The sequence below is a fragment of the Scardinius erythrophthalmus genome (genome assembly GCF_964197995.2).
Source record: "Scardinius erythrophthalmus genome assembly, chromosome: 12".
Lineage (NCBI taxonomy): Eukaryota > Metazoa > Chordata > Actinopteri > Cypriniformes > Leuciscidae > Scardinius > Scardinius erythrophthalmus.
The window spans coordinates 38,715,096-38,741,991 of NC_138232.1; the positions used below are offsets into that span (position 1 = coordinate 38,715,096).

A 26,896-nucleotide genomic window follows, 5' to 3' on the forward strand; every position below is an offset into this window, starting at 1 on the left:
AAGGGTCTTAACCCTCAACCAAATCCTAATACTAAAATAACCCTATAGTAAGTACATGTAGTTGCTTAATATTACTCGGTGCTTAAATATATAATTACACTGTAACAATGATACCTTAAAATAAAGTGTAACCGTAAAATGTAACTACATCACTAACTAATTTACTAACCCTAATGCTTGTTCTAAACCTGCGTGACTTACTTTCTGCGTGAAATAACATCTTGGAATATCTTACATTTTTGTCAAGCTCCAATTAACAAAATTAGGTTACACAAATGTGTTTGATCAGAAATATAGTAAAAGCTGTAATATTGTGAAATGTTATTAGAATTTACAATCACTGATATCTATTTTAAATGCATTTTTTAAATGAAATGTATCCATGTGGTGACAAAAGCATTCTTTGATGAATAGAAAGTTCAAAATAACAGCATATTTAAAATGTAAATCTTTTGGAACATTTTAAATGTCTTTACTGTGACTTTTGTTAAATGTAATGCCTCTTTGTTGAATAAATGTCTTCAATTCTTTCAGAAAAAAAAAAAAAAAAAAAAAAAAAAGCTTTGTGTGCTCTTTTATAACTGCATGGACTATTTTATAGTGCTTTTTTTTTAAAGCTTGAAAGCCACAGGTCACTGTATTCAGTCTATGGACAAGAGCAGCGTGAACATTCGGTGTCACTTCTTTTAAATCTAGTGGAAGATTAAATATCATATGGGGTTTGTAACTGCATAAGGTTTTTTCAAAATGACCGATTTTTTTTCTTTTTCTCTGAGATACTTCTTGGATTGCATCTTTGGCCACAGTATGAATCCATACCAACCAAGGATCACTTTTCTTGTTCCTGTTCCGCACAAAGACCTGTACCTGCTCATTATTTTCTGCCCTATCGATGTTACACACAATTTCAAGACAGATTTGTTCCGTTTCTGTGACTCGTCCAATGAGCACTCAGGAAAATTCGGCATCTTTCTTCGACCAAATCTCAGTTGGTCTCGCACGTCTGCCGCTCACCGCCCAGCAGAGACCTGGTGCACATCGGAAATTGTTCTCACAAAGCCGTGTGAATAGGCAATGGGAACGTTTCTTTCCCTTCTTGTGGTGTGACACTAATTTGCTTCCCCTTGCACTTCCAAGGCAATTAGCTTTGAAGCTTTTCAGAAGCTATTCTAGCCCAAGTCGATAGCTAGCGTAGAGAATAAGAATTTAAGCAGGTCCACTGGGGGAGGCTAGATAAACATATCAACAGAAGGAGGAGAAACCAGAGAGAGAGAAAAAAGTGAAGGGAGGGGGGAGCAAAAGAAATATAATTACTCCAACTGCTCGCCTGTATGCTTGGCCTTCATTACTGGGCATCGGTTTCATGCTAAATTCACTTCCTAGCAATTTGCCTCAGAGCCAAAGCACAAGCACCAGACAGTGTAAACAAAAACTTTACTGACGGCTTGGGCAAAACGCCACGGCTGAAAACATGGTGAATGAGGAGAGAAAGCTAAACGAGAATTCGGCAATGTGTTCGGCCCACACTAACTTGTGATCTGTTGTCTCAATAATAGTTACTGGAAACGAAGGTCGCAAAGCGTTGACAGTATTTTGTTTTATAATGACCAGAACCACATGAGATCTGTGCACAAAGAACTCAGCGGATACATCTGCAAATTTCCACACACGTCGGTCACGTTATTTGCTCGGATGATTTCTTAAAGAGTATCTATCATACTTTTTTTTTTATATTTTCAACTTTCTTTAATGCTTATTGTTGCTGTTTGAACATGAAAACTGTCTGCAAAGTTACAAAATACAAAGTCCCTCAACGATGAGTTCACTGGTGAGTATCAGTGTCACCGTTTCTGAACTCCCTGAAACGCCTCTATTGTAGTCTTACATTTTCTTACGGGAACGAACACATCACAGTATTCCTCATTTAAAAAATTACCAAGGCATATACAAAAAAAAAAAAAAAAAAGAAGAAGAAGAAAAAAGAAAAAAGGACGAGGCCTGTTTGAGTTAGTAATGGTGCGTTCTACTATTTATCCGTGTCGGAGTTCTGACTAGGAAGACAGACGTTGCTTAGCAACACACACCAATGCGCCCCCTTTCCTCGGATTTCCCAGCTCGGAAGTCAGACAACCGTGAGGACAAAGAGCAAGAATTCCGATACGGAATCCAAGATGGCTGCGCCCTGTGTGACTTGTAAGTATGAATAGTTTTCATTGTTTTTGGACCGCTTTGGTTGTTTAAATGACAATTTTAATCACTCATATCACTCGTATCACTGCAATACCTTACTGCGTCCGTATCACTGCCTGCAAGTATGGAAGTGACGTCATATCCGAGGGCCGAGTTGGTTCGTTGACAATAATAGAACGCACCATAAGTATAGTTTGTTGAAACTCAGTTTTATGGTAAGGGGCGTGACATTTACTAAATAAACTCGAAGCAGCTGACCAATCAAAACACACTGGCCCAGCTAGCCAATCAGAGCACATTGTGCTTTTCGGAAGGAGGGGCTTCATAGAGAAGGAACTAAACAGAGAGCGTTACTGACAGACTGGGAAGAGAAGTGCTGCAACAATGTAAAATATGTGAAAAGTAATGTGTTTTCTGAACATTAAAACCTATTCTAGTAAACTCCAAAAACAACTTTACAGTAAGGTCCAGTTCATTAACAATCGTTCATGCATTAAATTAACAAATAATATGTTTATAAAGCATTTATTAATCCAGGTTAATGCTAATTTCAACTTGCATAAATGAAAATATAACAATAAATTGTTAATTCACTAAAAACAAACATGCATTAACAATGAAAAATAGTATTTTAAGTAATATTAATCTAGATAAATAAATGCTGTTAAAAAAATATTGTTCTTGATGCCTAATACATTGTAAATTGTTGTCAAATACATCGTCTAAAATATCAACGGACATGGCGATGAACAAAATTTAGATGAGCGAAGATTTTTTCCCCCCAATATTATTTTTTTTTATTATTATTATAGGAAAGACAAAAGACATTGCGATCTCGACTCAGTTGTTTCTCTTAGACAGTGTTGAGGTTAAATGAAGACTTTTGCGTTTCCATCTTTTCAGTTGTTTCTCCTGAGAAAAAAAAAAGAAGACCTGAACTTGAACTTAAACGGACAGTATGGAATTTTTCGCCCCTAGGGGTCGCTAACCTCTTTACAATAACAAAGGCGTAGTTTGATGACGCAACATTTGCTAAGAACTATGGATGTTGTGGTCAACGTCAAGCCGACCGATCTAATAATGTTTATGGATGACTGAATACATTGATGCTTTTCTCATGACTGTGATATGAAGCAGTTCGGGATTGCTAAGAGACAGCTATCAGCTCCACACGCGACGCGAGACCCGCGGATATAAAAGGAATGGACAACTCATTATACCGAATTACACGCGAGTGCAGAATTACAACTCACAGGTCAGTTTATTAGACAAATTAAACTTGTGAGGTAACGCAGTGCTGTTTCACTTGGTCTAACATTACATTTAGCACACTAAACTGCATTTCAATGTGTTGAAATTGATGTGTTAGTTTGTCTGTATGAGACTAACTTAGCAGTAAGCTAGATCAACATTAGAAAAACATACAGATCATATTATAAAATTTTATCATTGTTGAACTATATAACATTGATTAGTTTTATGTAAATGTGCTCACCTGTTTAATAAAGTACATGTAGGAGCGGTCGAAGTACGTTATCGGACGTGGAGCTCTCGTTTATACACTGTCTATGGGAGCTCTAGGCATCTCGAAAACACCGCGCTGATATTGATTCTCGTTTTAGTTCTCATTTTTTATCCAAAGTCTGCTTGCCATGGTCCATAATGTTTGAACGAAACAACAACAGCGTGCAAATAGACATTGCGAACCACATTGTCCACGTCTGTCGCTTTGGTTAGTATCAAAGGGCTCTGGTTCATAGCTCTGGTTACCATGGCAGTGCGAGCGGAAACCAGGGACAACGCGGATGTGACGCCATTGACTGCGACAAAACGGAAATAAAGAAACGGTCCATGTCTTCGAATTAAATTAAAATTTCTCCTGGTTTGAAAGTTGGAAACAGTCGGGATAATGTAAGTACACAGCTAAAAAAAAAAATATATATAACATAGATATAGTGATTTTTGCTATTTTTAAAGCAAAAAAAAAAAAAAAATACATATTGTGCCTTTAAGTTCAAGAATTGAATATGAACACAAACATTTAAACATTTGGTGACATTTTTAAAGACCAATCACTGAGCAATAAAACTGCTTAATGAGCATAAACACATGGTAGAAGCAATTGTTAAATTTTCCCATCAAATAAATGTAGCATTTGAAGACGAGTCAATCTAGCGAGAAACAAAACAAGGCACAAACATGCACAATTTAAAACATTTATTGCAGTAGCGGTATACCTGTAGAGCAGTAACAAGGAGTAACTGTTTAATATCTATGATGGCAAACGTCCCCACAACCAACAAACATACTGCTGAAAGCAACTCACACCACTCTTGTCTCTTTTCATATTGTTTTTTTATACCCTTTTTTGTACTTTAAATATTGTGATCAAACATAAAAGTGCTATACAAAATGAATGACCTCACTGCGTTACAAATCAATAATCATCAACCCAATGAAAAGAAGGTGAAACTAAGTCATTTTAAAGCTATTTTGTCTCGGTAAGCATGCGGTTTCATCGTCTGAACTTTCTGCCATGCCATGTGACAAGAAGGGAAAAAAGAACGGCCCAAACATTTAAAGGAAAAACAGAAATCAAACTAAAATCTCAGTCCTTGTATAATGCACATGCTCTTTTGATCACGTTCTATTCACTTTTTTTTTTTTCTTCTTTTAATACCTTCCCCAGTTTGGACAGTGCATTTTTTATTTATTTACTCTTCCTCTGGAATGACTGAGTATGTTGGCGCCTGACAAACATTTACTGTGTTCGGTATTCAGAGACTAGGGCCTGCTGATGTTTCACTGCCGGAGATCGTTTAGATCGGTACGATACGTAGCATATGTCATGAATTCACAGACATGAAAACTACACTCACTTCTCTTGCGTCAAAAATCGTGGGCATACACGATATTGTATGAAAGAAACAGTTTTTTTTTTTTTTTTTTCAAATACTACTCTCAATTAAAGCACGAGTTCAATTAAACATGTACAAGAATGACATTTGAAATTAGATGTCGAGAATTTACAAATATATTGCTGTTGAATTGTAACATCGTTCTTCTTTTTTTTTTAGAGGAAAAGACATCAAGCTTTCCGTGTCAGTAAGTAGAAATTGAGCATTTACATCGATAATACAAAATAGCTCTGAAAAAATAAGTTTGCCAGGTTCATCGACTCAGTAAATGCAAAAAACTGGGCAATTGTGCAATGTTATGACCGATTGGCATTACCATCCAGGATTCGTTCGTTAATTCTCCTCGAGAGGGGGTGTGTGTGTGTGCGTGTGTGTGTAACCATGTGTATGTTTGCTTTACAGATCCAGACTGTGGTCCTCTGTTCCAGAAGACAATGACGTCAATGACAAAAGGCCGATACGATGAATGATAAAAGACAGCTGTCATGTTCACTGATCTATTCCATGTGATTATTACAAGTACATAAAATCGGTTAGTATTAAGTCCTATTTACAAACACTTCAACGATGACAGACTAAACGATACTAACAGTGTTAATAAGCACAAAGCTTTCTCAGTTTGTAGATTCCATTTTCTCGGATGGTGTAGATTAATATAGTTCCAAAACAGCTCAAAAACAACCACGTCACAATATTTGTATATATTGGTCAGCCATTATATTGTTTTTTTTTTGTTTTGTTTTTTTTATAACCGTGATACATAGAGCATAGCCCTGTTTTGTTTATCCTGAACGTTTGTTTGCAGTCTCTGTTCAAGACGAAGTATAAGATGATCCCTTTTAATGTGAATTTGCAGCAAACCATGAGAGTTTGAGGGCAGTTATGGATTTGCATGAGAAGATCCCGCAGACGGGCCGTCGGCGAGTCGGATCCGCATAGTATACTGTCCTGCATAAGCGATAAAGTCTATGTCTACTCCATACACGTAACTATCACACCGCATAGGCATCGATCTAAGAAAAGGAGGGGAAAAAAGGAGGAATGGACTAAAGCTCTCAAAAGTTGCTGGGATGATCCGATAGAGAGAGAGAGAGAGAGAAGATGGACACAAAATGAACCCAAAAACACTCTTAAAGCTGCTGTTCTTTAGGACTGTCGTGGCCAGAGGCGGGCTGGTAAGATTTCAGGCTGGCCAATGGGATGTCGGCCATGTGACCGGCGCTGCCAAAATGTCCTTCCGAGCTCCCGTAGGTCTTCCTGTCCCCAAACTGCTCCTGGCTTCCACGCTCACCTTTCCAGCTGCGGGTCAGTGTGTGGCCATTGAGCAGTCTCTCTTTAGCCCACTCCTTTTGGTTGTTGAAAGAGGAAACGGGGGACTTGGGCGAAGGATACGAGCTCAGGCTCGGAGGCATCCAGCAGTTGTCGGAGTGGCCCAACACCAGACACTCTTGGGTGCACATCTCTGTGGCCTCCACCAAGCCTCTCGGTCCTAGAGGTCCATCTGTGGACACAAACAAAGCGAAAAGATTAAGGATTGTGTGTCGAGTTCATAACTTCCAAAGCATAGACCTAGAGTGGATGAAAATGAAGCTGTGTGAGATGAACATAATGTCTCAAAGGCTTGCATCAGATCTAATTTCCTAAAAAAAAAAACACATGCTGAATAAAGAGACAACTGAAAATAACACTGACATTCCACCCACTCCAGGACGCAAAGTGCATTGTGGGAATCGATGTGGTATCATGGGCTCAACTGCACTGTCAAATATAATCAAGACTATAATGAAGATAATCCTTAAGGAGTCATTTAGTATTTGCAACATGCCACTCTGTGTATTTTATTTAATCCTGGTTGGACAGGATTAACATAAAACGAGTAAATGATCAAACACATATTAAAAGATACTGTGATTTCAGTAAAGCGTCATTAAAGTTGCAGGTTAGTCATGATAAATCCTCACAAGCAAATGTCTCGTGTAGAGACAACAGAAAAAGAAAGGAAAAATCAATCAAAAAAAGTACAGATATTAATATAATTAATTTTATTTTAAGTTAAATGATCAATTATTATTATTATTATCATGATTACGACCTGCATTCAAGCCAAACACTTTCATAATGCTGTAATATTATACCGTTCTGTTGAAAACACACTTTCATTTTAACACCAGTCTGTGAATCCCAGACACAAGGCATCTATTATTCATACACTTTGTGTAATACAATATTGTTTGGAGCACTAGGGTTTCAATTCTGCTTCTAATTTCCACCATAACAACTAACATTTCTAACATTTCCTACAATGAACAAAAGGCTTTGAAAAATGCACCGTAGAGGGAGATCAGAGATCGCTGATTTGTGTTTGCGAGAACTGTATGAACTGTATATGAAAAACAGCCACATGCTGTAGCCGGACGGAGCCGATGAACACATGAAATGGGGAAAAGATGAGCGTCTGATGAGGGGGAAAAAGCCAAAGTGCCATGTCTCTACATAATTGGTGTGATAAGCATAAGTGACTGCCAGAGTTACCGCAGGAAATGGAAGAATCGCTGAAGCAAGAGATTTTATGGCATCACTTTAAAATACATTGGGACAAAGGACAGATGACTAATACCAAGATCAACATAATCAGAACACAGCGAGATGCAACAGAAAACAATGTTTGTTTTCTTGGTTAGTTCTGTTTTCTAACCTATGAAGACATGCCAACATTCTCAATGGTTATTGCTCTTGTATTTTCTCTTTAAGTATCAATCAAAGTTAGAGTCTCTTGAGTAGGGGTGGGAATCACAATAAATTGAGCCTAACTGTGACATGTTCAGTGTTTGTTTGTATGGGTTTTCACTGTCACACCCAACCTGATCTCACGAGAACTATGTTATGATGTGGCAAGTTTGTATGAATTTGTACAATATACAGTACATACTGTAGTACAAAACATATGATTATTACAAAACAAAATAAGTATGAAGGGCCGACCCTGACCAGTGTTTTTTATATGGATCCAGATTTAAAGAGGAGGTTCTCAATGATCGACCCTCCTCTGGAGTTAATCTATTCCTAACATGGCAGCTTCATTCCCCTCTTGTCATCAAGCCAATAACATGGGCCATTTGGTGCTTCAGCGTCCCATAAACCAGCGTTAGATTCGGCTCTTATCTCTCATCAGGACTAAAGCTCCATACCTGCTCCTGAACGAGAGGCCAGAATCGATATTTCCATCACTCTGACATGTTTGTGTGAGAGCACGCAATGCAAATAATGGCTGATTTACATCCATAATGTGTGATAAAAATGTGGAATAATGCAGCAACAATCACATCAGCAACAAATAATAATGAATCCACAATACACGCTGACGTTCAGAGATTTTTTGTCACTTTTTTTTACAAGGCGTACTGTATGCGCGTGCCATTTATAGAAGCCAGTCCTATTTCCATGTGAATTTAAATATTTATCCCCGGGGGGAGACCTGTCACTCCCGTCTGTTATCAAGAGAAAATAAACTAACTGTAGAAAAGAACAGCCTCCCCACATTCAGACATATGTGTTTATTCCAATGTGATGGCAATGTTGAAAGGAGTTTGTTATTTTTTTGTGCTGCCACTCTGTAATTTTGAGGCTCCTGCAGGCATTCGGCATTTTTAATCTACCAGATGGAGTCAAAATGGTTTAATTGCTACTGCCACTCCCTTCGAAGTGAATGAGGAAACGGCATTATGTCCTGGTTGTGGAGCTGCTACCAAGTTTCTGTTGTACAATTACAGTGGCATCAGAGCCTGACCAACTGCGTAGAGGATGTAATCAACCAAAGTTCACTTAAGTTCAGTGACGTAAATCCAGAATTGGCCAAAACTCATAGGTGTGCTCACTGAATATTATACATTAATATTTAATATTATATTAAACAGCTTAATGCCATGTCAGCACCAAAGGATGGAGATATACACACACACACACACACACACACACACACACACACACACACACACACACACACACACACACACACACACACAGTAAATACAGTACTGTGCAAAAGTCTTAGGCATGTTAATATCCCATGCCTAAGGTTTCTTCAAGCAGCTTGGAGACGTTCCTGCAGTTCTTCTGGATTTAGTCTGTCTCAGTTTTTTCTGTTTCTTCATGTAATCACAGACGGACTCGATGATGGTGAGATCAGATCATACCGGCTGTTGTCAGACTCCTTGTGCATACACAAATCTCACTGGATTATTACAATTAATGGCAAAAAGAATGTTTGGAAATGGGGGGGGGGGGGGTATACATATATATATATATATATATATATATATATATATATATATATATATATATATATACACACACCATTGTTTTTGATCTCTTATGATACTTATGCTAATATTGAGAATTGTTTCTATATTAATACATTTATTTATTTATGTGATCAAAGCTGAATTTTCAGCAGCATTACTCTAGTCTTCAGTGTCATAAGATCCTTCAGAAATTATTCTAATATGTGGATTTGCTGCTCAATTAATATTTTATTATTATAAATGTTGAAAACAGTTGTGCTGATTAATTTTTTATTCCAGAGAATCATTTATTTGAATATATAAATGTTTTGGCACATTATAAATGTCTTATATGAATCTTTTAATCATTTTCATGCATACTTGCTGAACAAAAGCATTATTACTTTTAGCTATTTTTTTTTTTTTGTAAAGAAATCGAATCGGATCTGTCCCCTTTCAAATTGAAGAATTTCAAAATCCTTTAAGCAACACAAAACATATTCCCTAAAGAACTTCCTCAATGAATTAAGAACATTACAGTTCCAATGGCATGAACCTCCCAAACTCTGGCAGCTCCAGCTAATTTTTGCTTATTTGAACTGTTTTTGGAACTTACAAACATATATATTTGTTTCCTGGCATAATGATAAAGCCTCTGCACCCTGACTCCAGGTAATTGCATCGAGCCAGCCAATCAGATTGGAGCTTACCATTTTGGAAAAGCCAATTTTGAGCACAATATTAGACAGTGCACTGATGGTCTGTGAGTCCTTGCCTTCCCCTTCCCCACAAACCACCCTCACATCACTGAGCTAGACACAGTCCATCCCTATCACTCCTCTAATGGTCTCTGAGGAGGCATAGGAGCATGGCATTATGGGACTGACATGAGGAATCATGAGGGATGAATTAGAGACTGAGTCACAGTGACAGGAAAATGAATTTCACAAATGAGATTGGAAAGAGAGAGGGCGCTGAGAACGAGAGGAGAGAGAGGGAGAGAGTGTGTCTCTGTTTGAACTTGCCCCACATTTCCTGCTCCAGCAGTGTATTATGTGTGTGAGAGCTTTCAAACCACGGTAACTTTATGGTGAATTTGAGAGGATTTTCTGATTTTTGACAGACAACCCTTGTGCACCACAGGAAATGGAGGACGATAGAAAAAGAGAGGAAACACACTTCACAGAAGAAAACAATTTCACCCTCAAACTCCAACGATGAAATGCATTTCCTTTATTTAAAAAAGCTCCTCTTTTGAATGACTTTCCTGTTCAAAAGACTGTATTTCAAGCACCTGAGGTTATTCAGCTGGTCTGCATATAAAGTGCTGTGTTCAGTGACAACAATTATGAAAGAAAGAGAGAGAGGAGAGAGAGGAGAGAGAGAAAGGGAGTACGATTTTCACATTTACTGAAGGAGATGTGAGTAGTGCTTGCCACTGCAAAAAAATCCCCGGAAGGATGGCATTTTTTTTTTTTTTTTTTTTTTAGCTAGTTGTTTTGCTAGAGTGTTTTGGTTAGTTGTCCACCCTCAAGTCCTAATGATATTCTGGTGAGTGATTGCTATGGTGTTCTAATTGTTTTAGTATTTAGCTGTGGTGTTATGGGTGGTTACTAGGCAATGATATCGAGATATCGCCAGAAGCATCAGCCATCTGCCTTATCAAGAGGATTTGGCATGTTCAATTAATGTATTAAATTATTATAATTATTACTTTTATTATTAAATTATTATTACAATTAATTTGCCCTACTATAATTTTATAGTGCATCACTGCATAACTGACGCACTGTGAGGATAATAAAAGATGTTAGATTAGCCTTACTCCTCAATTCAAAAATAACCTCCCATTTGTTCACTATGGGCTGTAAGAGAAATATTAAGAAAGGTAATGCTTTTTTGTTAAAATGTGGTAGCTAGGACATTGCTAGGTGTTTACTAGGGTTTTTCTAGAGTTTCATGGGTGGTTGCTAAGTGGTTTCGTACTAGTTTGTCTGTTTTATTATCTGTCAGATTCTTATGTTATGCAAAAAGTTATGCAGCAAAGTTTAATACTTGTGGTTAGGAGTTGTGTAAAGTCGGAAATTGTGACCATCTTTTCTTTCCTACCTACTGTGATGTACGTCTGAGTGAAACAGATAAGGCGGAACTTGATTATGTCCATCGGGAATTGATTGGTTTGTTGGATCGTTGTCATTTGCGAATTTCTGACAGGTTTCTGGAGGGGAGAGGTTATTGTCCGCAAAAGTTAATGTTTATGATTAAAGATTATGAGGCCACATGAATTAAAAAAAAATGGATAAATCAATTACTGCATAATAAACACTGAACAAAATGTCACCTTATATGTCATGGTGACTTTAAAAAGCAACAGTAAGAAAGGAATTAGACAGTCATTTTACAACAACGACCTTTACTAAGAAATACATCACATATTCAGTTCAACCTGGGAAATGTTAGGTCACAACAGTGATATCAATTCTTCCCCAGTGTCTTCGATCAATGCGTTTCAAACCTATTTCCCAGTTCCCTCCGTCTTGATGAAATCATTTCAATCGCATACTGAGATTGATCATGTCAAATGACCCTCTGCTCCAGCCATGTTAACTAAATTACTCTTGCTCTGTTCTCTTCCCATTTTGTCCCTTCATTTGTGATTTCCATTCTGCTGACACGGTTGCATCTTCCATTAACATGCAAATCGGTGCTCCACGAGACCTGCCTCAAACAGACGAACCATATCCACCGTACATCGACCACCGTACGGTCCTGCTGTGTTGGCCTGGACCAAACTGATCAAAGATGGTCCAATCATTGGTGATAAGTTAACATAAAATAAAAACAGACCTTATTTACTTGTGTCACCAGTCTTATTGTGTACATTCCATCCTTTCACATTATTAAAGAAAAAAAATCATCAAGACAGCCTTTGCGACAACAAATTTAAGCGATAAGAACCAAAGAACCAATTGCTGAAAGTGGAAATGAATGCTCTGTTGATCAACAGAAGATTTAAATGCCACACTATATCCTGCTAAACTACTGAAATGTGGAGTCTGAAATCATTTTGCATTACTAAAGCTTAGTGTTACGCCACCTTCACTATCATCATACATCATACGCTAAAAGCATTCAGGAAACCATTTCATGTCTTCTTCAAAAAAGCACCATCAAGCACACAAATTCAGGTGATAAGAACCAAACAACTGGATCTATTTCAAAGAAAATACCAACAGCTTTCGTTTTCTCTATGAATCTAAAAGAAATTAGGCACTATTCCTGATTTACAATCTGATTTATGCTCTATGACTAAACATTTAACATTTAATGATATCTGAGAAGAGGGAAATGTGAAATGTGTGTCTTTTTTTTCCACAGATCCATGGACATGGATTAAAAACATTCACAATCAAGGACTCCTGGCGTAATAATCTTGTTCCGCAGTGTTATTATGTTGACGTCAAGGTTATGGCATCCAAGGTGAATACAATCAGAAGCAACACTCGAGCTACACCTTGATTAAAACAGAAACATGGAAGCAGAACTGTGTCAATAGGAAACATATTATTTCCTTTGTTCTGGCCGTCAACCCCTCCAAAATATCATGTTTACAAATAAGTGCCGTGACTGATGCGTTCTTCCGTGTATAATGATCGCTCTCCGACTTCCCGAAAGTCAACTCCATCGCCCTTGTGAAAAAAAACCCAAAAAGAATAAAATCCTTGAAATGCTTGTTTTTCAGCAGCTCAGCTTGGGTCATTCTTCCAATTATATGACTTTTCCAGATGATTTCCTACACTCCAAAAAATGCTGGGTTGTTTTACCATGGTTGGGTCAAATACAGACAAACACAGCCATTGGTTTAATTTTTTTAATTACGTTTTAAACCCAAAGGTTGGGTTTATCTATATTTTAACCAAATGTGAGTTGAAACAACCCAGCATTTTTTAGAGTGTAGAAAATTAGCTGTGCTGCGTCTTTTTTTCTTTTTTCTTTTTTTGTCAAATGTGGCAGGCAACTGGGGCTGCGATACAATAGCACATGCAGGAAGCTTAGGGAATATCATGCCACCTGTTTTTCATTGTGTTTGACATCTCCCTATTCATAAAGATGTGTTCGTTCACTCGTACGTCTATCGTAATGAAAAGAGAAGCCAGATAACAGCAGTTAACGTTGCAGGCTCTTTTCATCAAGGAGTTATTGTTGGTAAATTTGAGATCAGTTAACAGTTAATTAGATGACTCTTTTACATAAGTATCATCTGACTTCAAAGATACTAGTAGAGTAAAATGGTGCTATAAGCAATGTCACGCGTTTTTTAGGCCAAAACATTTTTTGTCACATACAGCAAACATCTCCTCACTATCCGCTAGCTGCCTGTTCCCTGAACACACTGGAAAAAAACACGGTCTCTCTAGACACCACAGGCTCCACAAACGGCAACAAAAACAAACTGGGCTCACCCGCACCACGAAACATAATAAACAGAGTTCCAGCCAATCACTGGCAAGAAGTATTTGAGGGTGGGGTCTGGGGGGTTAGTGCGCGTACACATGAAGGGGGTGTGGAGGAGAGAGAAGCATGAAGAGGGAAGTTTGAATTATGGCCGACACACGACCAGAGAGACGACGTTCCGATGAACAAATCGCAAAGAAGAGTGACAAGGATAAGAAACGCGCAAAGTACCGAATTTACTTCGGAAAAACCTTCGAAAGGTGGCGAGAACTCCTCTGGCAGAAGGGCTTCCAATCCGACATTCAGTTGCTCTGTTTTTGCAGAACAGGTAAATCCATTTTTCTTTCTAAACTGACGTTCATGTTCGCCAAACCAACACAAGGATGTAATTAGCTAGAACTATGCAGTCAGCGTTAACTTTGGTGAATACAACATATAACGTTATGTTTCTAGCAGCGATCAATCTCTATTGTAAATGATCAAGCAAATTCACAGTAGGGCGACAATTTGTGTGAATGATTGTTTTCACCCACGGTTTGTTATGAATTTGAATGTTCATTTATAGGCTATTAAAAACTTTGACTAAATTTGTTTATGACGCCGCCGTTGTTTATGCTCACTGGGAAACGCGACGCTAACGTGCTATTATTGCGTCCTTGTATGGGAGCTATAGTTATAACCTCAGGTGGCGAAACGATTTTAAGATAATGTTTCTCTTTTTCTGCATTCTGTTTGGTGACATTACACATTGAATGAAGTATCAGTAAAACTCAACTTTGTTTGTAGTGACTACTTTGACTTTCCTTTATGCCGGAAGGGAGGGGAGGAGGGAAGAGACGGGATGAGGAGGAGGGAGGGTCTAGCTAGCCTCCGTTTTGTTTGACAACAATTCAAACGCTAACAAGGAGTAACGTCTCCCGGGATCGCTTAGAGCACCTTTAAATTATGCCATATATTGGCATATATATTAGCATAGCAATTGGTGAATTAGTATGGCAATAAAGAACATTTGACATTTACCTCGTCACCAAGATGGTAACCCCCAAAATACACAACAGAAAAAGTATTCTAAATTAGCAGAGCAAAGCATCAAACACTACTAAACCTCCCAGTTAACATTAATCTTGCAAAAAAAAAAATATATATATATATATATATATATTATATATATATATATACAGTATAAAAAAAACACTTAATTTTATAATTTACTCTGCCTTTTGAGTGTCATGTCAAAGCATGCTGGGAAATGGAAATCCCAGCCCAGTTTCATTTAAATTTAAGTTCATCTACACTAAAAGAAACAAGTTAATTAAACTCAAAACAATTAAACTTTTCAGATTACTTAAAATGTGTCAGTTTTGTGAAAAGAAAGTTCTAAATACTCATGAAAGTTAATTTGTTCAAACAAATTAGTTTAAGTTTGCCCTACTCAAACCAAATAAATATTAGTGCTGTCAAATTGATCAAAAGCGATTAATCATATCTAACATAAAAGTTTGTATGTATAATATATGTGTGTGTATGAGTGAGCTTTTTTGGCTAATACCAAAAGCAAGCAAGCAACCAGAACACCCTAGCAACTGCACATAAACATGGTAAAACACTTCGAGACATCATAGCAACAACCAAAAACGCCTCAGCATCATTCTGTCTATTTTTGCAGGAACAAAAAACGCTTACATGTTCTTCAAAAAAAAAAAAAAAATATATATATATATATATATATATATAGTTCCATGGATAATTTTTTTCACAATTCTTTATTTGTTGTTGTCTTTGTTATTAATTGAAATGGCTCTCATTCTCTTATCCTTGATTGTCTCCTGCCTCTATCGCCATGACACCCTGTCGTCTAGGCGCTCGGTTGCCGTGACGCCCTCGCCCTAGTTTGGCTTGCTGTTTGACCTCCAGTCAGCCTGATGACTGCACCTGTCACACCAGCATCACCATGGCACCCCTCAACCGGCACATGTCACCTTGTGCGATGATCAAAGGCTGGACTGCAGGATGCTGGAAAGAAATCAAAACCTGTTCATGTGTGTACTGCCATCTTTAATGACAGGGAGGGAAGTTGTTCTACTTCAGAAATACCAAGTATTTTTAAGAGTACACACAGTTTATTTTATTTTTTTTAAATACATTCTAATGTAATTAATGCAGACAATGACTTGAATTAAAGGTTGCATCAGCGATTTCAGGCCCAAACATAAATGATCACATTCATCTAATCTTTCCCAACTATCCGCTAGCTGCCCGCCCCATAAGCATGCCGTCAAAAAAACGCGTCTCTGTAGGCAGCCTTGCGCTCGTGCATGACTGCCTATGACAGCTGCACACGAAAACCTCACAACACCCACTCCTGACAGTGATTGGTTGGAACACTATTTATTTTGATTTTGAGTGGTTGGTGAACCCAACTGTTTTTGTGTGCAGATCTCAGAGCCTAGGCTGCCTACAGAGACGCGTTTTTTTTTTGACGGCATGCTTATGGGGCGGGCAGCTAGCGGATTGTTAGGAAATATTAGATGAATGTGATCATTTATGGGCCTGAAATCGCTGATACAACCTTTAAGACGACTATGTCTTCAACGTCTGAATTAAATTAATTTATTTTGTCAGTGTCAAAGTGGGGTTACTCCGCAGAAATTGCAATTAATTAAATGATTAAAACTCAAATTAAAAGAGTGAAGTTATTAGAAAGAGAACTTTAAGAAGAAAATTTAAATCAGTTTTAAATATTAAATGATGAAATGTTACTGACATTAGGAAAACTTTTGTAACTTCTGTTGTCACATGACAATCAAATAATTAAAAATGAAATTACATCACACAAATTAACCCTGTAGAGTCCAATGACTGTGTGTTAATATCAGCACATCTCCAAAAAATATCAGATATTTAGACTTTTTTCAGGTTGTCAAATGGTATGACATCAAAAAAAAAAAAAAGTTGATTCAAGAATATGAGGATTTCTCCTTTTCTTACAGACATTCTTATTTGTCACTGACCCACACACATCATGTCTACATGGAGAAACCATACAATCAATGAAACCTCTGTCCAGAAGAGTCCAGTTCATCCGGCACCTGAGTCTCTCATTGTCTCTTATGATAATTACAGAGATGTCACTGACATTGTTGCAGTAATTGCTAGTGTGTGAACTGATTATTGCTTTAGTAAATGAACGGTTAGATGGATCATTTCAGCTGATGATTCCAGATGGATTATTACATGAATAACTCACTAACAAAAGATTTTCACAAGGCTACGAAAATATTAATGTGGGAGTTCATGCTGGCTTTTTTTTCTAGTTTCCGAGACCTTGTCCTATTTTTTACTGTGTGAAAAGGGAAAATAGGATAATTCATATGATGTATATACAATAAATTAAATTAAATAGATGGAATCCACTCTTTTGGTAACAATTTATTTTGATGGTCCACTTTAGACATTCTACTAACTATAAGTAACTTTGCAACTACATGTCAACTAACTCTCATTATAGTATTAGCAGACTGTCTGCTTAATACAGTATCTGCTAATATTTTATTTTACTTTATTAACAATTCATAATTTATACAGAAATACCTTCTGCTTCATGTTTTATAAGTGAGGCATATAGAGTACAAGCTATAATGCCATCTGAAATGCATAAACACACACTCGCACATACGGCAGCAGATGCATACTTCACAGTTGACAGAAGGTGTTGGAGTGCTGTACAGACGGTACTGATCAGATGGTCCCTCGCTCCAGTACAGCAACAATAGAACAGTCAAGCCAAGGGCAAGGTTCATTAAGTTTACTCTGATAAACGGCTAATAAAGAACATGCACCGACACAGCCTTCAGTCTGGAGAAACACACTGAACCTGCATGAAAACGCACATGAGCATTCCACTGGTGACATGTTGATCTCAGTTCAATGACTCCCATCGTAAGGTAGTGAGTAATGAGTTATTCTGATGAACCACACTGAGGCGTACGGTTGCTGGAACAGAAAACACTAATGAAGAGTCAACTTGATTCTTTGCGGTTTGGACAGATCAACATTGGGGAAGATAATTCAGACTGTAGTTTGCCAAACCACAAGCAACTCATTATTTAAAACACGTAGACTTTAGTCAAGCTATCCATTTAAAACAGTGGTTTGCACCAAAATGAAAAGAGTACAACTACTTTGATGCAAATGGGAGAATATTTTAAAAATAAAATATTATCAAATATTTTTATAAAAAAAATCTATCTATCTATCTATCTATCTATCTATCTATCTATCTATCTATCTATCTATCTATCTATCTATCTATCTATCTATCTATCTATCTATCTATCTATCTATCTATCTATCTATCTATCTATCTATCTATCTATCTATCTATCTATCTATCTATCTATCTATCTATCTATCTATCTATCTATCTATCTATCTATCTGGCTGGCTGGCTGGCTGGCTGGCTGGCTGGCTGGCTGGCTGGCTATCTTTCCATTGGGTCCTAATAACACTATTTTCCATGTCCTTATAAAAAATAAAAAAATAAACTTTTGTTGGACAGTAAACTACCTAATTCAAGTTTATTCAATCCTACTGAATAATATTTTCATCAAAACAATAAAATAATTAAATTAATGGTGACACCAAAATTAAATTAAATATTTCATTTTAATAAAAAAAAATATAGAGGGATTCCTCGAGTGAATCATTTAAATCCGAATTAAATGAGATTCGATTGTGATTATTGCCTCAGTTCACTTCAACACAAAACACAATCATAGCGAAGTAATGACTTTTCATGATAACTCATTACTGATTACTGGATAGGCCATACTATTGTAAAAACCACTTAGCTAATGTCACAATACTGAAAAAAGTAAAGTTAGCAGTATATGTTAGTTATGGATAGTAATTCCCCAACATCGAGACACACACACACACAAGGCTCATCCAATGTCATAGAGGGACTAAAAAAAAAAAAAACATTCATACATTACGTCATTATTGTAAATGGACTCAAATGAATTCTGTGAAAGGAGATCTTTATGGCAGAACTGCCAGTCCACCTCCAGCTTTTGTTCGGACACACAACCATTGCTTTAGTCAGAATGGAAAAACACTCTCAAGTGCTCATGCACCCACTGTCTCCGTCTGCCACCCAACCCATTACCAGAGCTCTGGCTGGCACACGCCCATCCAGAGAGAACAAATGGTCCCAGCGCTCATGCCAACATTACGTCAGGCTCTATAAATGTGAAGCTCAGGGTGACCCCTCGAGGAGTCAGTATCTCAAGGCCACTGGCATCGGCGATGGAGAGCCGCTCGATGCAAATGTCTTTGATAAAACCGCTGGTAACAGAAAACAAAAACACTTACGGACTACAAGAAATACATCAACAAAGCAACATTTTTATTTCAACTTCTCCTGCAGTGGTTTACAATTTTCCCCGCATTTTGGCAGCAAACATTACAAATGACACATTATAAGATATAACGTGCAGTCAGCCACCCTGAAGGGCTTTATTTGGAGATAATGACTGGCTGAATGTACACTATACTGCTTATTATTCAGCGACTTGCCAAATAAATAAATATATTGGCTAGACATGAAATATTGATCCAAGTTGAAATTACTCTATTATGTGAGAAGAAAGAAACCATAGAGTGATACGAGAGAAATATATACAGTATATCTTTACGGGATTTTGGCTTGTGTAGATATTCATGGGGAATTCATTTATGTAAATTATTATTATTACTATTATTATTAAATTAAGTTCTGACTTCCCTCTACAAAAGGGAAGGGAATTCACTTGGTGAATGGCAGGTGTGTCTTGAAAGTTTTATATGTTATTGTTAAAAAATCAATTTCTCAATGGACAAAGTAAATGGGATTTGAGACTGAGAGAAAAAGAGACTTACGACTTGGCCACGAGGAGCCGCGACAGTTTGATGTGTCTGGGGAGTGTTTTGGGTGATGATGTGGTGTAAAAGTCCAGCCAGAGCTCCTGTTATTACTGAGCACAGGGTTTGTGAATCTGTCCTGGGTGTCCCTTTAAAGCTGGTTCTAGCTAGTGTTGCATGGCTAGCATAGCGATATAGGGCTGCTTTTGTTCCCTTTGTGGTGTGAACAAGAGAGAAACACTGGCAAACACAGACTGATTACAGATGAGAAGAGAAGGTAAGATGTTTTATATGGCACCGATTGCAAATGTATTGGCCAATTCTGATTTCCGTTTTTTTTTTTTTTTTTATAACACTGGATAGTCTTCATTGTAAAAAAAATAAATACATATTAATGCTTACTTGTAATTAAAGATACAAAAGCTATTCAGTCAAGAGCAGAGAGTGATTTTCTTTCTTTGTTCTTTGATTAACATGACAGAGAACAGGAGGAATATTAGGCTGCTGTCACTTTAAGAGTTTATGCAATGATCCAATATACTTTTACAAAACATGCATTATCTTTCTTAACTATTTATGTTCCAAAACTGACAAATTATGTGCAATACAAACACTATTTAACAGGAGCGAATGAGACAAGTGAGTGACAGAAGGCGTGTGTGTCAATTCGCCGTCGGAGCTGGTATCTATACCGCAGAAAAGGAGTATTAGAACAGTTTCAGTTATTTCAGTATCGATGCGTATCGAAATATCAATATTTTTGCCAACAATAGTGTCTAATTAGGTTTGTTGTTCTGAATGTTTTTGTTGTGGTTCCCCAACGGTTTACTTTGGCCTTACAGGTATTACAAATTGCGAACTTTGTGTCTTCTTCACTCACAGTGAAGAACTTCCAAGCCAACGACATGTTCACATGCGGCTGTGAGTGTGAGCGTGGCTGTGAATTTATTTCCTGCACCACTGGCAACTAAACGGACCGGCTCGAAATCGGAAAGACGTCCGGTCCGAGCAGGGCAAGCGGAAAATCGTCTGATTCAGGTCCTTGGGCAGTCGATCGGTGCATCTAGTTTTTCATTTAAGCAGAAGATAGAAAAGCATAAAAAACATACTTTTACATTTTCTGAAGAAAATGTGAGTTGTACATGCCTTTGCAGACGATACCTTCACGATATAGGATAACATTGTGCCATATAGCGTGGATAGCGTGGTTGCCAAGGTGTTGCTATGCAGTTGCTATGGTGTTCTAAGTGTTTTTCAGCATGCTATGTGGTTGGTATTACTGGTTCAAATGAAAAGATGGTCCCTCCTTCAAGAAAGGGCTTTTTAGCTTCTATTATTATCCAGGAGTCTGAGTTCCTTGGAAAATAATAGCAAACCTCTCCTCAGCAAGCCACACAATTTGAGGTATCACACATATACACAGCACAAATGCTGTAGAACAAGATACATGGCTAAATTTAAAATGTTTGTTAAGCCTTAGCCTTTTACCATTGAGTAGCTACGTAAATGTTAATTGTGTCATTTTGTAGTAAAAAAAAATAAGTTGCAAGCTTGCAATGCATAATCACAATTTGATTCTTTGACCAAATTCTACAGGCCCAGTAAAATTAATGTAGAATTATGTTAATGGAATGTACATGAAAAGGGAGTCTGTGGTACTGTATGTTATGCTGAAGTAAAGTCACAATACTGTTTATTTTCCATCACCATTGGTTTAAACATGAAATTTACATTTTAAGCTCCACCTCCTTAGAAAAGCAATAAAGAAAAAAAAATTAATTAGTTTTCAGGAAAATATGCTAATAATGTGGCAAAAATGGAATGTTTCACCTCTATTCTCTCCACATTTGTGGCCTTATGGGAAAGGGAAAAGAGTCAACAAGTTGGAAGCTTCAAAATCGCAGCAGATGTAGAAAATGAAAAAGGAGAAATGACGGCAAGAAGAATGGAAGGACACTTTGATAAAACTTACTCTTAACTCAAGCGCAGGTGATAATTTCAAATGCATTAGTCCCTCCACCTCTCCAGATTCACCATGCAGCTTACAAGGAATATTTCCCATTAAATTAAATCAAACCACCGTGGGGGTTCATTTCATTTTCTCTCTCTCTCTTTTCCAAATCAAAGACAAGCAAAGCGCTATGAAGTCGATGCTGAACTTCAAATGGAAGGCTGCAACTTGTCAGCTGAGCCGCTTTGCAGTCAGCAAAGGTAATTATCCATCTGGCCGAGCAATTCGCATACAATATGAAAAGTTAGAAACTCGGAGTGATACATTTGAAATAAATTCACGTTTTACATGGAGAGTGGAGACTTTCACACAAGGCCACTAATGTGCAAAGATTAGCTTACACTTTTTAGCAGTCATTTAAAATGCAGAATGAAACCAGATGAGATCGAGATAAAAGGCTTATATCTTGTCCCCTGATAAATCAATTAAACCTACGCACTCCTATAAAATGAGTTCCAGAGCTAAAACTACTTCTCACAAGTTCATAAACCATATGGATGGTAAACATGCCCTTGTGTCACCCACAATAACTTCAGTGTTTATATATTGATGCTGTTCCCACACTCGTGTTCTGTGGTCGAGAGGGTGAAAGTTTGACTGTTTCAGAGAGGTCCGATCATCTGAGATCAATTTTGAAAAAACGAAACAAAGCGGCATCCTCAATGCAAGTTTCAGTCGTACAAATGCGCCTGATAAAACGGGCTTTCTCATAAAGCTGCAGGTATTGATATTTCCATAAGTAGACTGTAAACCCTGCCGCCATTAAAAGTGATTAAGCAAGCTTTCTGGGGCCGTGGAGGCACAGCACTCCCAAGACACAGATGAAAGAAAGCCACAGTAAAATGGCTTTTATGTCAAGCAATAGAGGTCTGGAGAAAGCCTGCATTTACGCCGTATGTGACCATTAGTCAAAAGTGAGAATATTACCCATAGTAGATTTCAACAAGAAAAACCTCCTGCTCTGTCCCTCTCTGCCTCAGCTATTTTGGAGTCTGACACTCCATCTCTCAGAATAACACCTGCTGGCTCTTTCTTGTTATCAGTAGCAAATCACGATTCCCCTTATGGCAAATATATAAAAGGTAGGGGATCTTCAGATGTGAGTCCAAAACACACTGTTTCCTGTTGCAACCAGGCATTATGGCTGAAGCCCTGAGAGAAGTTATTTTCCACACGATAATATTCTCAATTTTTTTACGACTGAGAAGTCTGTCTGAAGGAGAGAACAAGGCCATCCTGCGGGGCCTTCAAATACTCCTAGGAAGTTCTTATGAGTTTGGCAATTGGAATTACACGGTCATTTCGTTCGGAATAAAATGAACACACTCTTTTTTCTCTACAAACCTTTTAGTGGTAGTGCAACAAAATGCAAGTAAAATGTGCAATAGGTGAGATGCTTAGTTACCCTTCATTCTCCTCCGAAAGTCTGAATTCCCTGCTTTCTATTGGAGAAGTGCAAATAAACACAACAGTAAGTGATAAACAATTGCTTTTCCTCCACTATATGAAAATAAAACCTGTTCCCAAACCCACACACAATAAAATCCCATCCAGGCTGGTTATTGCAGCATATCAATGCCTTTGTCACATTGACAACGGTTCATAGTCAACCATGCACAAAATGCATACACAAAACTAAAACGCAGTCAACATTCACAATTAAACAAACAGTAACTATGATTCTTCATTTAATCCGGGTTTAAAGTAAATTCAGAGCTTCCCCCATTATTTTGGCATTTGTGTGCATTCATCTCATTCTGACAGGAGAGTGTCTGACTCCTCTTCAGTAATGAATCCACATTATCAAATTTTTCAGCTCGTCCTTTCATATACCTTGACCTGCTCATTTTACCAGGACAATCGATTCGAAACACTCTCATCAGTCGCCATCTATATAAATGCAATTAGGCGACTCAGATCCCAAATGCTGTAATTATGCAAATGAATTATGCAAACCTGCTAAATTCCTGGTATTATACGGATATCATTCACACAGCATGACAAACAACAAGCTCAAGCCAAGCAAATAACTTCCATCAGAATCCTACAGACACATACTAACTCTAAAAAAGTCAGCCTTTATTCCCTTCTTAACCATAATGTTCTTCGATGTTTCTTCGAAGCACCAATGTATGAATGTCTCAGACATTAGTACAATAACAGCATGCATATTTTATAACACACTGAAGTCTTGGAGCGTGTGAATGCAGGTGGTCGCATGATAGTGTCGGCTGTCTAACACACAGGCTGGGATCATCTGCTCGTTTAGAAGAATAAACTCATTCCAGCCTTCTCTCTTCCCTCATGTGTAATGTGTGCTCCTGGCTGAGGAACGGACTACATTACCCTGCATACAGCTGCGTCTCTCACTGCCGACACATATATTGATGAAGTGAACGGCGGGCCAACACCTGATGCTGCTGTATGCAGATGCATCATTTCATAAAACAACTTCACCTCCTGCCTTTTATGAATGAGCCAATTATCCTCTACATCTGTGTGAGCACATAATATATAATTTACAGAAAAGGGGTTTGTGAACCCTTAGGGTTTTTTGAGGGAACTGCAGAGATTTTGATAGAAATGTCAATGCTGCGTTAAATCAAACCTACAAATTACAATTTGAAAAATAAAAAAGCTTATTAAATATAATGACAGAAATATTTCACAAGTGAACATTCATACAATAAATTATGAAAGGTTAACATTACTTGAAATATCAGGGATAAAAGATAATAGTGGTTAAAATGTATGATCCAGTATGTATGTACAATGTGCATGTAGTAATGCAATCCGAACGTGTCCATCACTGCTTATGAAATCCCACAACCACGTCTGTGTGGTTCAGAGGGTTGTGGAGAGAATAATAAATATGGGCCGTATATGTTTGATAGAGTATTTGAAAGAATTTACCCATTTTAATCTCATTTCTTTATGTAAATAAGTCATTAAATATTTGCTTGCTTATCTGTAAAGCTCACTTGATTGTGTTCTAGGTCCTTAAATGGGAAGCAGCCTTACACAAACGCATCACAATATTAGCATATAGCAACTGGATTATAAGAGGACTTCACAATAAAATGCAATACAAATATAGAACAAGGCCCCTTTGAGTGATTCATAAAGTCCATCACTGATTGTGTGTAATTCATGAGAGCTGTACTGCCAGAACAACTGTGCGTCAGGCAGAATAGCGGGAGGCTGTGAAAGAAAAGACCGCCTGTCCTCCTTTTGTCATTTAATTAGGCTGATTTCAGCTCAGCTGACTGGGGGGCATGGATTCACTTCATACATATGTACACATCCAAACAAATGCACGCAAAGCCACTCGAACTCACACAGACACGCTGTTTAAAAGCATTTCAGCTGGTTCATGTGCATATTTGCCCATAAGACATGAGATAAACAGCAATGACTGAGGAACTTCCATTATGAGAGAATGGAGAGTGTACACATCTGTGATGGAGATCGAGAGAGAGAGGAAAGAAAATGTTCTAGCCACATCATTCCCAATTTTAAAGCCCCTTAGCAGCCCTCTGGCTGCTGTCAGACACCTCCAGGGAACAGGCAAATGTGCACACGTAAATATGTGTGTGTGTCACTGTGTGCGGGAGGATAAGATTCACGCTCGCTCTAGGTGTAGTGCAGAATGAGCAGTAGCTCCATTTAAACAAGCACTATGACTGTGTGTGTCTGTGAGTGCATGCTTCAAACTGAGTAAGGTAAAGGCCAGTTAGTTAGTAAGTGTAACCAGACTTATTGATATATTTAGACTTTCATTTCATTCTGGACAAGATGTCAGACTGGCTAGATAGTTAAAGTCATTCAAATCAAGTTATTAATGTTTTTGTGTGTCTATGTGGTGTTTTTAATATGCTTTAAGACAAACCATGTGTAAATTCAGAAGTCGACACCATTGCTGAGCATTTTATCTTTAAAACTGCAATGAACCAAAGACAGTCTCACAAAAAGCAGTTTGAAATCGCTGGTGTTTCTGACATCACAAACTACCTTGTAACCAATCAGGTCAACGTGTGATCGTCAATGAGTGGATCTCTGAGCTGGTGTGAGTGAGTGGAGGCGGGGCTCATTTGAATATTCATAGAACTGCTTAATAAAGCAAGGGTGTAGAGTTACATTCAAGCTATTTGAAGGTAGGAAGAATTATTTTTATTTTTATTTTTTTTTAAGAAAAAACATTTAAATGTTAATGTTAATTTTGGTGATCAAATAAAGTTTTAAGGGACACAATTATTGACTACAGGGGGACTTTAAAAAATAAGAAATGTATATCTTAATAGTAGACTGATTTGAAACTAATTTGTGTAACGTTTGTACAGAAAACACTGAAACAAATTAGTGGAAATGTGTGTAGGTTTGTGACCTGACTTTCTATCCATCTAAAAGTAAAGAAAACATACTATTACTGTTCCTAGATATCTAGTTTTCTTTTCCAGTGCCTCAAACAACACTTTAAAAGGTTATTTAAAGGTTTGGTGCAACTAACTTTGGCAGATAGTCCATTGGTTAGTTGTTCCTCAAAAGTGACCATTGTATCAATCCGTTACCTTATAAACATGACTTATACTTGAGACAAGGACAGTTGTATATATATGTATATATATATATATATATATATATATATATATATATATATATATATATATATATATATATATATATATATATATATATATATATATATATATATATATATATATATATATATATATATATACACACTCACCTAAAGGATTATTAGGAACACCATACTAATACTGTGTTTGACCCCCTTTCGCCTTCAGAACTGCCTTAATTCTACGTGGCATTGATTCAACAAGGGGCTGAAAGCATTCTTTAGAAATGTTGGCCCATATTGATAGGACAGCATCATGCAGTTGATGGAGATTTGTGGGATGCACATCCAGGGCACGAAGCTCCCGTTCCACCACATCACAATGATGCTCTATTGGGTTGAGATCTGGTAACTGTAGGGGCCATTTTAGTACAGTGAACTCATTGTCATGTTCAAGAAACCAATTTGAAATGATTCGAGCTTTGTGACATGGTGCATTATTCTGCTTGAAGTACAGTAGCCATCAGAGGATGGGTACATGGTGGTCATAAAGGGATGGACATGG

At 37.5% G+C, this 26,896-nt stretch overlaps 1 protein-coding gene across 2 annotated transcripts in view; it reads right to left on the reverse strand.

Annotated features, from left to right (window-relative positions):
• Positions 1-4,392: 4,392 nt before the first annotated feature.
• The window catches only part of pcdh9 (protocadherin 9), a 261,961-nt gene continuing 239,457 nt past the window's right edge, over positions 4,393-26,896 (reverse strand). Inside the window, exon 5 of one of the 2 annotated variants that reach the window (XM_081381418.1) lies at positions 4,393-6,609. In XM_081381418.1, the coding sequence (XP_081237544.1) occupies positions 6,239-6,609 (371 nt within the window). In that variant the 3' untranslated portion in view covers positions 4,393-6,238. The remainder of the gene's footprint in view (positions 6,610-26,896) is intronic. The other variant, XM_081381417.1, reaches the window with a different exon arrangement.